The sequence below is a fragment of the Phalacrocorax carbo genome, chromosome 1, assembly GCF_963921805.1.
Source record: "Phalacrocorax carbo chromosome 1, bPhaCar2.1, whole genome shotgun sequence".
NCBI classification, from domain to species: Eukaryota; Metazoa; Chordata; class Aves; order Suliformes; family Phalacrocoracidae; genus Phalacrocorax; species Phalacrocorax carbo.
This window is the reverse complement of record NC_087513.1, coordinates 103029960-103044075: the sequence shown is the minus strand read 5'-3', so window position 1 is coordinate 103044075 and position 14116 is coordinate 103029960. Positions and strand designations below refer to the sequence as shown.

General features: G+C 37.2%; 1 protein-coding gene across 3 annotated transcripts in view; it reads left to right on the top strand.

Moving 5' to 3' along the window:
- Positions 1 to 13866, top strand: part of CADM2 (cell adhesion molecule 2) — a 681251-nt gene extending 667385 nt beyond the window's left edge. For all 3 annotated transcript variants that reach the window (XM_064469629.1, XM_064469639.1, XM_064469622.1), the window contains 2 exons: positions 7649 to 7774; positions 9405 to 13866. In XM_064469629.1, coding sequence (XP_064325699.1) covers positions 7649 to 7774; positions 9405 to 9523 — 245 coding nt within the window. In that variant the 3' untranslated portion in view covers positions 9524 to 13866. The remainder of the gene's footprint in view (positions 1 to 7648; positions 7775 to 9404) is intronic.
- The last annotated feature ends 250 nt before the right edge of the window (positions 13867 to 14116 follow it).

The following is a 14116-nucleotide window of genomic DNA, read 5'->3' as shown; positions in this document are numbered from 1 at the left end:
TCCACGCTCCCGTCCCACACAATCATGTTCATAGCAAACACAGGTCTGCAAGAAGTGACCAAAACCCTCAGTTGTAAGGTGCTACAAGGAAGCAAGCAGAGGAGTACATTGGCATCTTCAGTCTCTGTGTTAATTAGAGAATGGTTCATTATTTGTGTAGACAATTAACTTCTGATGGCAGGAAAAGGAGTTGTGTGCACATACACACACCTACTCCAGCTGGTGCCCATCCTTTTTTTGATGAAGAAAACTGAGAGGAGCAGGGATCCTCCTAAATTTATTGATAGAAAGTCATCAGAGGAAAGGTGACACTTATGAAATGTGTTTTCTCACAAAGTAGGAAGTTATGCATCTTGATTTTCTAGGTAGGGGTGGGTTCTTCCTTTTTTTTTTTTTTTTTTTTTTTTGAGTATCTGGTAGGCTGAAGTTTCTAAACTTTATCTGCTTTATTTTGTTTTCTGCAATGGAGGCACTGAGCAGTCTGGAACTTCACAAGACGATTAAAATTAAAATGCTGGAAGCAGAGTTAAGGCATCACCTGCGTGCTGCTGCAGCCCACAGTCAACTCATGTGGGGAGAGAAACTTAACAGGGAAATTCTAAAGTCGTCTGTGCCAGTAATCTCTTTCCCTGCAGCCTCCTGTCTCAGTACCCAGAAGTTACGGCCGAACGGGCTGCAAGTGTTTTTTCAAACCCTGAATTGACTTAATTATCCTCTACAGAAAACAGGATGAAGGCAAAATTTTGCAGATTTTAGTTCTTTTTTCCTAAGACAAAATCTGAAGCAATTAATGAGTTTATTGATGGACAAAAATATAATGTTGTCAATAGAAAAGTCTTTTATGTGCTCTAATTAGAGGAGCTGTTCCCTTCAGGAAACCAGAGCTTTTAAAGCAGCATTAAGGAAAAAAAATAGAGAAAGTAAGAGAAAAAAAGCTTTTAAAAAATGTGTCAATGACATAAGGCACAAAATCTGTCTCTAAAGACCCTGAAAAGTATTGTTAAACTTTTCGTCTTAATGTTGTAGGTGTACATCTCTCTTATTATCATTGCAAAAAAATACTTTTACAAAATAAACAGGTATGGATAATGCTTTTATTTAGCTTTGACAAGGGCCACCTACTTACAAATACACATCACAAAGACATTTGGGTTTTTCTGTCCACTGAAAGAAGTCTTAGATTCATGAGAACAACATGAACTCTTCAAAAGGAGCTGTAGGTTCAGCTGCTGAAACATTAGTGTGGGACTTTTATCATTCTGGGATGTGGGCGCTGCTTAATAGGAATGTATATTGAATACAGTACTACGAAAAAAAATCAGTTAGAGGCAAAATGGGCCAAATGTGCTACTGCAGTAACGTGGGAAGAACAGGCTATCAATTCCTTTGAAGGTTTACAAGTAAACTTTTATTCTGCCTGTCTCCTCTATTGCTGATGATGTTCTACTATTAAAATAGCAGTTTATATATGCTGTATATTAGTACACTGTTTTGTTCTTCTTTGCTTCAGGCACTGAAGGAAAAAGAAGCTTGTCACATATTTTAAGTTCAGAATTGGTTAATAACAAAACACATTTTCAACAAATTTCACAACTAGCCCCTTTGGGCAGCGACTCTTTGCAATTTAAATGAAGGTGCAGAAACTTTCTTTTCCCCCTTAACAATACTTTCACAAGTTTTGCGTACTTGTATTTTAGTGGTTAGCAGTATATTACAAAACGAGATTAAAAGTACCAGTTTCATCACTCCAGGCCAGGCAAGGGAAATTGAACTCTGGGGTGACCAAATTAAGATGCTAAAATGGGTAAATTCTACTTACCAGCGGTTTTCACAGACAGCACTACTGGTGCTTTTCCTAAATCAAATGCCTTGTCAGCTATAACTTCAGTCCCATTTCCCCATCTCCTATCCATATTGTGAGTAAATTCCTATTTTAGTCTTGCTTCCTACTGATGTTAGACAAATCATTGTGATGTTGGTGGGATTTTTTGTTTGTTTGTTTTTTAAATTATTAATTCTTTTCCAAAACTTACATTTGTGGGACAGTTAAAAATGATATGGACCCCATGGCTAAATCTGGTGAATGATATTAACCTAAATACATTTTAAAAACCAAGTTTGTTCCATAAGCTGCAGAAAGAAATCTCTGGTTTCCAATGAGATTGTGCCTCATGGTTGACTGCCTTTGTAATTGAATTATATAAATACTGCAGTGTGAGCTGACCCCTTATGAGACAAGAAGGAAGAGAAGCAGAAAGAGTGGGTAGGGGGAAGAGGAAAAAGTTGAATTGGGAAGGGCTCAGATGTTATAAATGCCTCCCAACCATGTGAAAAGCTTCAAACAGGATCTGCACCGTATTGGACACCAAAGTACTCGCAATGGAGAGAAACCTCTATTGAAAACTTGATTCCTGGGCACAGATTTTGACTGAAGCTTTTGTCTCTTTTAGGGTTTTTCTAAAGACACCCTTCCTATTGGTTCTCTGATACCTAATAAAGTCTGAGCTCCTGCAGAAACCTGTCCCTTCAGGTTCGTTATAGGAAAACAATAATCTTGAGATCATTATTGTCTCTCAAAACTTGTCATAATGGATCTGTGATTCTTAAGTAATTTGGGCAGAGTGAGAGAGCATGATCACGGAAGCTCCCTCTCCTTAGGAAATTAAGCTAAAATGCAGATACATGTCAATGAGTAATATTTCGAATTTAACTTGCATTCACTGGTGAACTTCACAAAACCCAAAACTACTTGCTTCCAATAGTTTTCGAGTTTTGCTCTCCTCTGGCTAAGGCACTTAAAAATAGCACAGGTTTAGATGTCTCGTGATTTGTGGCTCCTTGCTAGATTTTCTCCAGAAATGTTCACTGGCTTCCACCACTCATTGTCACCCTGCCCTTATCTGCAACAATTCAACAGCCCTTTGAATATGACAGAACAATTTATTTAATTTTTCTGCTTTTTTGGTTTTCCCACCCTAAAATGCACATTGCTTTACTGATCTGATTTCAAGCCAGGCCCTTCGAGGAATTACTTTGGCAAAAATATGAAGTATTGACAAGTTGCAATGGAGGTGATAACAAGTCACTGAATATGGGGAAAGAAGCAGGGGTCACTTGAAGAGATTTTTCTGCCACATAAATTGTAACATGGAGCCATGCCCCAGGATCCCTTGCTGGAGCAGTTCTACTTTACCTCAGCAGTTGATTATTCATCAAGTCAGTAAAAGTGACTGTAGGCTGGTGGTTTCAGTACTTTTCTGAGAAATGGGCCATCCCTGTTCTTTTCCCAGCCTTAAGGAACAGTAATTTATGAATAATACATCTGCTTAATACATCTTCATTTTGTGAATGCTCTTTAAGCTCCAGAGCAAATTAGGACCTTTATTTCCAATTTAGTAGAAATGGTCAAACCAAATTATTATTTTGGATGCCTCAAACCTGGGTACATCTCACGTTCAGACTGATTTTTTTTTAAACTTCAGCGCCTGTGCCAAAAATACACATTAATAAAGTTCTGCAGTAAAGGGGGCCACTTGAGCATATATTCCCCAAAATATGCCATTTCAGCATTCACAAATGTGCTTGTTCTCTCTTTGCTCGGGAAAGGGTTATCTGACCCTCTCCTGCAGCCTGCTCAGTCAAGTCAACTGTGCATAAATAAGAAGGAAACTTATGCAGGAAGAAAATGAAATTAGATGAATAATTAACATATACTTTATGCAAAAGCACGAAAAACTGTTCCAAAATTTCTCTGCTAAACTAACGTGTGAATTCATATAAAAATGTTCTATGCTGAAACTTTGTCAGCAGGTCATAAAAAGCACACATCTACTTATTTAATAGGTCTAAGATTTATCTGATATGTTTCATTTCTTAATGAATGATGGGGTTTTTTTGCTCTTAGTCATTTTAAGTGTGTTATTTCTGCAGGTTTGTGAACAAATAATAGCGGGCAAATCCCAGAAGTTGAAAAGGGGTGCAACTTCACAGCATCAGCAATCAGTATTTTGAAGAGGCTTCCTAAATTTAGGACAAAAACAAATAAAAGAGAATTATGAGCTTTTGTGTCATTATCTTGCTGTAAGATTTCCTTAGTCTCATCAAAGGATGAAATAAACAGAAAAAGAACTGATCTTTGAAGAAGATCTAGTCTGATTACAAAATTTTCATTTCACCCTTTCAGGCCATGACTACTGTAGCTGCCTGTGCTCGTGCAGTAAAAAACAGTCTATATTTAAAACAGGAACAGAGTAATGTGTGTTTTTTTTTTTATGGAAACAGCTGGACTGTAAGTATTTATTGCACAGTTGCATACTTAAGATTTCATTTGCTGGAGTTATGTGTGTGGCAGGGTAGGATTTACCTGGTAAAGCCCATGAATGGGAATCTAAAAATAATCTGAATACTGTTATATCTTTTGGAAAGCAAACTGCACAGTGGTCAGCACCCAAATACACACTTAGCACTTTCAGGAACTATAATGGGAGTTGCTAATACAAATGTCCAGAACACTTGGATAATTATGCATGTTCACTGTATAAATACCTAAAATACAAAATGACATAGTTTCCAAACCCTTACATTTCTACCTTTCAGATACTGTTCAGGCACATTTTGACATAGTAATTATTTATATGATGATAGATAGCCCCAGATCTATTATTCACTCATGGGGCGTAGGTCATTTCATGAAAGGCAAAAGTATAATGTTACTCTGTATGCATAATAGCATTACTCTGCATGCATAATGTATAACATATTTATATTTAATGATGACATTATTTTTCTATGAGGAGAATATTTCTACGAGGTGCACTTCATGTTCAGAATATTGTTTATGTTGTACAGATTTTCATTTTGAGATGAAAGAATGCTTGTTTCCCAAGAAAAAGTTGGCCACTTCTGAGGATCTTTATTTCATTCACTTCCATCTCTTCCTTCCTCTCCTTTTTTCTTTTTATCAAATAAATTGTTCAGCGGTAATATAATTGTAATAGGTCATGTACAAGTTTTTTCATGGACAAACTTGTCTAGCAATACTTATCAATGTAATCTGTCTTTGATACCAAGCTTAAGAGATTATAGCAGAAATACAATACTACCTTTGCATTCCAATGAATACCTAAATTAATTTTAAAGTTAAAAATTTCAACCTATAGCAGCAGTAGAATTACATTAATCCATGCTAACAGGTGGGAACCTTATATTCATGCTGGCTTTAGGTCACTTCGTGTAGTCACATCAGGTATGTCAGAGGAGGAGTAAGTAGCTATATATAGGACATCATCTGAGGATGAAAAGAGAGAGGCATATTCATCTCAGTGTATTGTGAGGGTTTTTATCTATAGTGTTTATTATAGCTCACAGAGGAGATACGTTGTAAATCTGTGTATTGAGCTACGGCTGTACACTGCAATCAGCTTTTCAAACAATGCCTCTAGATAAAGTGCTGTGCTAACCCTTCTCTGGATTATACTCTGCATCAGGAAGTACATTATCCCTTAAAATATCACGTTTCATTCTTTAATTTTACTGCTAGTATGCTAGCCGGAGTTTGCTTTTAGTGGGAAAACGTGTTCGTGCTGCTCCTGGCCCAGTGTTGGGAAAGAGCATCTCCTGCAGGGGACACGCAGCACTTGGGGACGTTGCTACCCCGTAGTACCCAAACGGGCGCTGCCTTTTTGCTGCAGGGAGGAGGTTTACAGCTACGTTGCTACAGGCACCGCAGAAGGAGGAATTTGCTAGATGGCTCAAGCAGGCCGACAATCCTGCAGCAAGCTGTCACCTTCCATTTTCTCAAGTGAGCAGTCACCTCCTCCTTATTCCCCTCAGAAAACAGCCTCTGCAAGGCATGGAAGAGGACGGCAGCACACTCCAAGCTCTTGCTTTGGGGAGGAAAGACTTCAGTCATCTTGCTTTTCCCTGTGAGGCTGCTGGCGCACAGAGCTCAGGGACATTTTTAATCACCAAAATAATGATGATGTCCCCTTCGACTGATTCTACGTACCCTGCGTAATGCCACTAACAGTAGCACCATGCCAGGATCTTTGTGGAGGCTGACTTCATAAGGTGTTTCTAGGTTTTTTGAGGCCAATACCTACTATTTGCCACTGCACCCATGGAAGCACTGTGGCCAGCTTCCCCAAAGTCCTCTTAGCAGCCAGAAGATGTGGGGGCTCAGAAAGCCAGCAATAAGTGGCAGAGGCATGCTGCTTGATGGGCTCAGAGACTGTTAACAGTGGAACTGTGTCTGTGACAGTGGCCACGCCACTCTGTGCTCCAGCGGAGCTGGAAGTGTAGTTTCAGTATGCCTGACAATTTACAAAAGGAGGGGGAAACGCAATTCTTTTATTTTATGTATATAGTGTTGTATTTATGTACACTTGTGTGTATGTAGATAGATCTCTACATCTTACTGTGATACAATGATCCAGGTCAGCAGAATGTAATTATGGGATCATGGAATCACACCTCCTCAGCATTATCAGAGGCTCTTCTATGATCTTTACAGACTTGGCCTCTTTTCTGTGTAACTATTTTTCCCCTTTCCCTTTTGCAAAGCAAAGAAGTTGTTTGCAAACTATCTGTAGAATATAAACAGCTCCTACAAGGGAAATGCCCTTGAAGGACTGAGAGTAGACTGATTGCAACATACAGTACATGCTAATAGCATCTTCAGAGAATTATTATTGCTTAGTAGCAGAGGCATTTTCATTAAAGTAGAAATCTTACCATGATCCTTAGATTGAATTTTTACCTTCTTTTGCATATTTCAGGTGGGTCACAGTCACAGATTGCTGGTTCATTGTTCAAAAGCTCCAAAGAATTACTCACCCCCTAAGCAGTGCCATTTCCCATGATTGCTTCTTTGCAACTTTTGTGAAGCACCAGGGAACAGCAGAGGCAAATGACCAGCACAGAAAGCTTGAACCTGGCAGTATTCCTAGCGCTCTGCACAGAGTTAGTAAAATGAACCTGCTAATACATTGTCATAGCTGTTACAGCTTGCTCAGGTTGGGTGTTAATTGAATATTCATAGTAAATTCACAAACTGACGTTTGAGGCTGAATGATGATCTTTCAGGTTGCCTGATACCTTTATCTGACCAAATTCATGCAGACTCAGCCATGTGCAGAGGAACTTGGCACGGCTGCACTTTATCTGCCTTTTTATTTCTGGTGCAATAGGATAGGATTGAGAGGAAGAGAATATATAAGGGTTCCCCACTGAGAATCAGTTCTATAAATTATGTATTATGCAGACGCTATTCTGCTGATGCTATCTGATCCCCAAATCTCAGTTCCTTGTTTTTCCTTCTATAAATAGCTATGGCCAGGTTTTCAGTTGTAAAATGACGAGGACAAAACCAGAACCCTTTCCCATTTAATAACCTCTTCCAAAGAAGAATAAGGTACTATTTTTCATAACTGTGATGTCCTTGGGGCTTTAACAGTCTGGGAATACAAGCAGCACTATGTTGTTGATAAGATACTGATAGTAAAAGAGGGAATAACCATGCTGAATATTAAAGAGAGAAATGCCCTATTTTCAGGATGATTGGTATAGAAGTTGGTATTGTGAATTTTCCTGAGAATTTTTGTCTGTGTAGGACCACTCTACCACTTTTGCTTTTTGTTTCTCCTTCTAGATCCAAATGCTTTGGCTGGACAGACCGGACCTGACCATGCTCTTATAGGAGGAATAGTGGCTGTAGTTGTCTTTGTAACACTATGTTCTATAATTCTCCTTGGTCGATACCTGGCAAGACATAAAGGTAGGAGAGATTTAGTGGAAGTTCAGTCACTTTTGGAAACAAGGCATGATTTCACCAGGGAGTTCTGTTTTCTTTTGCCTTCCGCCATCTGCTAAATGATTTGGGCAGGAAAGCTCAGTTCACAGTCCAGCTGCAAGTGAAGTCCCTGTGAATTTTACCCAGATTTCCAGTGGACTGGCTAAGGCAAAGGACATCTAGTTATATGCCGAGGTCATTTCATAAGTCAGTGATTTAGAGAGGCTAAGAGGTAAGATTTACCCTTGGTTTTGGCCTGTAGCTCTAGACACTTGATTACATGATCTCATAGTTTTAACTAGTATATCAGTTCAGCAGAATATATATATATTTTGAGTGAACAAGGCTTTTCATTTTAATAAATTGTTGTAATACTTTAAGTATGTATTTAAAAGATAATATCAGAAGCCGGTGGTGAGTTTTTCTGTCAGTGACCCTTTTACCAGTAATCCCACTGGAATAAGGGGTTCATTCCTGGGCCAAGCTTTACTTTGTTCAGAGATTTCACCTTAAGAATTCTACTCCCTTCATTTTCAGTCCCCCCACCATTAGAGATAACAGGGATGGAGTGACACTGACTTCTGACTAAGCTTCTCTGTGATCCTATTTTGACCTAGTTAATTCCAAAACCATTTCTTGAAGTTTAACCTCTGAACAGCTTGTAGACCTATTGTTAAAACTCAGTTGATCCCCTACCCACCGCCACTTCCCCCCTACCCCCCCCCCCAAAAAAAAAGAAAAAAAAAGGTTAAGAGAGGATGAGTGCTGGTATTAACTCATTACATCTCATTTTAGATAGGATAATCATATGGCTAGCAGACATAAGCTGATAAAAATATCTTCTTGATTTGATGGGACTGTGCAGGGCAAGGCAAGATATTTTTTTTTAATGAGCCAGTGAAGGTGTGGCTCTTTTTTTTTACTTTCCTGGATGAACACTTATACATCTTATGCCAACATAAATAATGCTTTTCACAAAGGGAAAGTTGACTATTGTGCACAAATCTTTTTATTCCTATCCTGAGCCTAAAAATATCCGTGATAGTGTAATGTGAGGGGGTTTAGTTAATAAAACTACCTCAAGTTTGTAATTCTTGGAAATTACTATGATAAAATTTTGTAAAATTAAAGTATAGATACTATCAAGAAAAAATAGAAATACAAAAATAATCAATGACCATTTTTAAAAAAAATTTTTAAAATAGGCATTTATGAATATCTAAGTCTTCAAAGTTGGTGTGGTTTTTTTTTTTTTTTTTCATGTTCCATGAAATAACCAAGATCTAATTACTTATTCTATAATTGCAAAATATATTGCATGTTGCTGCAGTTAGATAAAGTGGATTTTTATTAAAGGATTTCCTTAATTTATTGTGGATATGATTGAATTTGTGTATGTCCATTATCAGTATTAATACTATAAATATTTCTTAGACAAATGAGAAAGTTGAGTATACCTGTGTGATGTGTACTAAATTCATGTAAAAATATTTGTCCATTCATGAAGCAGTTGGAGCATTGTTAGAAATGTACTTCCTATAATGCACTGTAAAGCTAAGAAAACCCTAATATTTCGTTGTGTTTTTTTTCTTTTCTATTGTACTGATTCCTATAGGAACGTATTTAACGAATGAAGCAAAAGGAGCTGAAGATGCACCTGATGCCGACACAGCCATTATCAATGCAGAAGGCAGCCAAGTCAATGCAGAGGAGAAAAAAGAGTATTTCATTTAGATGCAGAGCTAGAATCTTGGAGTTTTACTTATCAGGCTGACTGCTGGACAAAACTGGCTATCATTTCTCCGAATTCATTTCTGCCATCTTCTGCTATCTTTATTAACTCGCATACCTGCTATAAGTAGCCAGTTTATGCCAACAATCAGCTGCTGACATCATCATTCTATAATTACAGTATCATGCGTAAAGCAGGACATTTCTTATTGCCTAAAATTCATATCCACTGCTCTCTTAACATACAGTGCTTGAATATACAGCCTTAACAATGTTAATCATCATCTTAATCCAAGTTTTCTACATTTTTAAATGTTACGCAGCTTTCTTCTTTTTCAGTTTTCTTTTATCATGTCCCTACTAGTGTGTCATAGAACAATATCCATAACAAGTACTGTTAGGTAAGGACCTAATTTACTTACATAAAATGTTAAGTCTAAGATTAGAGGTTTACAAAGAATGTTTTATACATGTCTATCTATGATTCAAAAAGCAACTTGTTTTTGAAACATACGCCCTAGGAAGAAACACAAACTGAAATCTTTTAGTATAGTTTCATGTACGCTTGGAATTGGTGGAGAAAAACTATCAGTCCACTGAATTTTTTGTTTTGTTTTGTTATGTTTTAAATGGTACCTTGACAACAGTGCCATGTTTCAGTGGTAAAAACATGCTGAATAGCTATACTGATCTGCAGACTTAGATAATAGTGCTTCATTTGAATCCCCTTTACTGCTTTTTTGGGATCGCAAAGATTAGAGAACTTTCTGAGTAATTTCTGGTTTTATAATTTATTTGCTTCACACAAACTCACCTGCCTACTCAAATTTGAAGTGTTCATGGGGCACAACTGCAAGGCGTTTTAGTATCTGTATATAGTGCATATAATAAATTCAATTAAACATTATTTGATACATATTTAACTTTTTTGGCAGTAGCTAAGTCAGTCACAAGTAAGCATTTTCTAATGTCCATTATATCCCTTTAGATATGACTCAAATCAATATTCTGAGTAGATAACATGTATTAGTATTTTTTGTCTGTATGTCCTAGCACTGTTCAGCAGCAAACTTTTCTAGTTCTTGTTAATTTTTTCTTTGTTATACAATGGAAGCACAATGTTATATGGAAAGGTAGTTTTAAGCTAACAACCAGTGCACAGCCTCAGGTTTTAAATTACAACCACATTTGATTACTATCCTTAAAAACTACTATTGAGTTGCTAAAATTCTCAATTTTTAATTTGGCAGTTCCAGAGCTGCTTCTCTATGTTGGTTTGCCAAAAAAAAAAAAAAAAGAAAAAAAAGAAAAAAAAAGAAAAAATAGAAGTGTTAAAACAAAAGATATATGTTTTGTGTATACAGTAAATGGACTAATTCTTTATATTAAATTCCTGTCTATGCATTTTGTGAGGTACAAACTTATGTCACCGTGAATGATAGAGAATTCCTGCCATGCTTTTAGCTCAACAGTGAAAGTCTCTGTTTGGATTATTTCTGAATTTTTTTTGTGTAATTGACAGCTGAAAAATCACATGCTCTTAAATATGACAACAAAACACTGTAAGCCCATTGGCTTATTTCCTCTTCCAATGAAATAAAAAGGTTGCCATAACAGCTCTTGGAAATGATTCTACACTGGAGAACGCAAGTTAGCCTAGCCGGAGCTTGTCTTGCTCCTCAGTTTTGCACCTTTGATAAAAGAGTATTTCTCTCTGGTTGCTGTACTTGTGAAGCCTAAAAGCATGATGGTCTGCTGTAAAGGACTTTCTCCTGGGATTTTATTTTTGTGTGGGGAAGAGAGAGTTTGGAATATGACATCATGTAGTATGGTGAAATGGAAGATAAAGGTGCTGCGTCAGATTATTTATCAGAAGAGTATAAACCTTTTAAGGACAATATTAGAGTATTTTAATTGTTTTTGTTGAAACATTTATCTTGTTAATTTCTAAGAGAAAAGGGTGACGTCAATCAAAGCAGCACTTTTTTTCAAAATATACAGACATAAATAATATGATGTGGCTGAGTGTTAACATAATAAATCATATACAGTATGACATTTTAAAAGAAATAAGTCTGCATTGATGTGATTGCATGCTTGTTTTTACAGTTCACTCCATATCCATCTGTGGAAAAATGCAATAATATGTTAATATAATATGGTAGTTTGCGAGAACCAGGTAGGTGCTACTAGACACATTGAAAACTAGTATAGGTTTACAAGATATTCATGTCTTTTGAAGCATACACAAGGCTGGCGAAGGAAGTCATTCAGTTTAATACCAAAAATATGGGTTCTTGTCACAACAGTAAGTTATATTAGCTCCAGAACAGTATCACATACGACCAGGCTTTATTTCAGGACCTGGGGCCCAGTTCAACTAAGCATTTAAGCACATGCTCAGCTTCGGGCGTTGGAGAAGTTCCACTGGACTGTAAGGCACTATTCATATGCTTAAAAATAAGTGCTTCCCTGGATGAGGGCCTTCTTTGCTCAAGTGGAATTCCCCACCAGCATGGTGTTTATGCCTTTTTTCATTCTTCCTAATTCCAGCTTGCTTGAATAGTAGGGTTGTTACTTGAACCATTACACAACCAAGGTCAGGCAAGACCTTCAAAAGCAGGATTGCCCTTGGGGTAACAATTTCAAACCATTTTCTCCAGTGGCATAGAAACAGCATTTAAATTTTGCAAAAAGAGATATAAACTGTACTGTTAAAATAAGTTATTTAATTGGTTTTCAATTAGAACTTCTCACACGTGCTCGTTTTTAACACAGTTGATCTTCCATTATCTTGCACCTGGTGATGTCCCTTGCATCTGTGCAATGCAGGTGTGAAAAACCCCACACCGAGCATCCTACCTGGATAGCACTTTGTAGGCCTCTCTGGTCTTCATGGGTTTAAATCGCTACGCTGGGTGTTAAGAGGCATCCCTCTTTTTTTGTCGGCAGAACCATGGCTCAACACTAATGACATTCAGTAGGCTAAAAGCCAGTCCTCTGTTGCCTTTGTCCAAGACCCCATTCTGAAATACTGCTTTTATTACGGTGTGAGGGTTGATTATTACGGCGAATGTGTAAAATGGAGGCTCGGAATGGGAACCGCCCTGGCTAAAATCTATGTGACTTCCTCCCATACACACACTTGCAGAGTAGTTTTCTCAAGACCAGGTAGCTAGTTTCTGCCAGTGTACTGTTTACAGTGTCGGTTGCTGATTGTTTTTAAACTTTTTGATGTAGGTTTTCTTTTTTTTAATGCTTCAAGAACATTCTCGTGATCTGAACAAGAAAATTCTCATGAATTGAACAAGAAAGTGGTGCATCAGAAGACAAGGGGTGCACCCTCCCACTCTTTTAGTGTCACCTGACAAACCAAGAAACAGTTTAAGGAACCTGATGTTTAACTTGAGGCTCAGAATTTAATATAGAACACTTAAAAAGTGTCCACATTACTTAAGGATGGTTCGTCTTGCACTGAGACTCCCTCTATAAAGGAATACGTGAAGAAAACCAACTTTTCTAAATAAGACATGAAAGTTAACATCTTGTGTATTTTCATTACAGTATTATATATATATATAACTATTTCAATGAAAAGAAAGGACAGAATCATCTGTAATTATGTAATTCATGATTGTAACAGCACTGAAGTTACCATGTACGCACATGTACAGTAGCTATTTCAACAGTTACAGTGTAGTTACATGTAATTCCCTGTAACATAGCAGTTATAGTGTAATTTAGTGCCACTTATTGTAAAGTGTTACCAAAAGGAAAACGGAGTTCTTACCTTTACAATTCCATTCAAATTAAAGGTAAGTTTATTAAATTAGCACCATAAATCTGATATTGCATTTCTTAATTAAGGAGGTGATTTAAAACTTCATGTTCACACTGCAGCTTCCCCCACCGCTTACCCAGACTCCTCCAAGTGTCTAATCTCTACACTCCTAGGAACTGGTAATCTGTGATGAACATACCAAAAATCCAGCTACTTCAACTTTAATTGAATAAGCTGTCTAATAGAGAAAAACAAACAACAACAACAACAAAAATAAAGAGTAATGCTTTTTATTAAGTGGCACAAAGTACACACTAAAAACTATGCAAAAATATAGGTAAATACAGTGTACTTACATGTAAGTATCTTGTACTTGCTGTGTATGGATATTGGAAAACCATGTAATTATAATATGCATTTTGATTATTTCAAGCAGGGGGGTGACCCCTAACAGTCACAAGGACAAACTGGAAGGTACATATACAAGCAGTGGGTATCCTAATGCAATATGTGTAATTCCTCTACTTGCAATGACAACTAATTTATAAAGATGCTTATACCACTCCTCATTCTCACTAGCTTTGCTTTCCATTTCTTTGAGGCCCATTAAATTTCACTGAAACACCTTTAGGCAAAGTAAGACACTGACTCCGCTAATGCTGCCAGCACTCTGTACGTCTGGCAGCAGTGTTCGGTAATCTATTTCTGGCTCAACAGCACAAGTTTCCTTTTTTTTTTTTCCTGTCCTCAAGGGAGCCTAGTATGTTAAGATGCTGAAATATGCTGCCATATGCCCTGGTATTTTTAGCATGAAC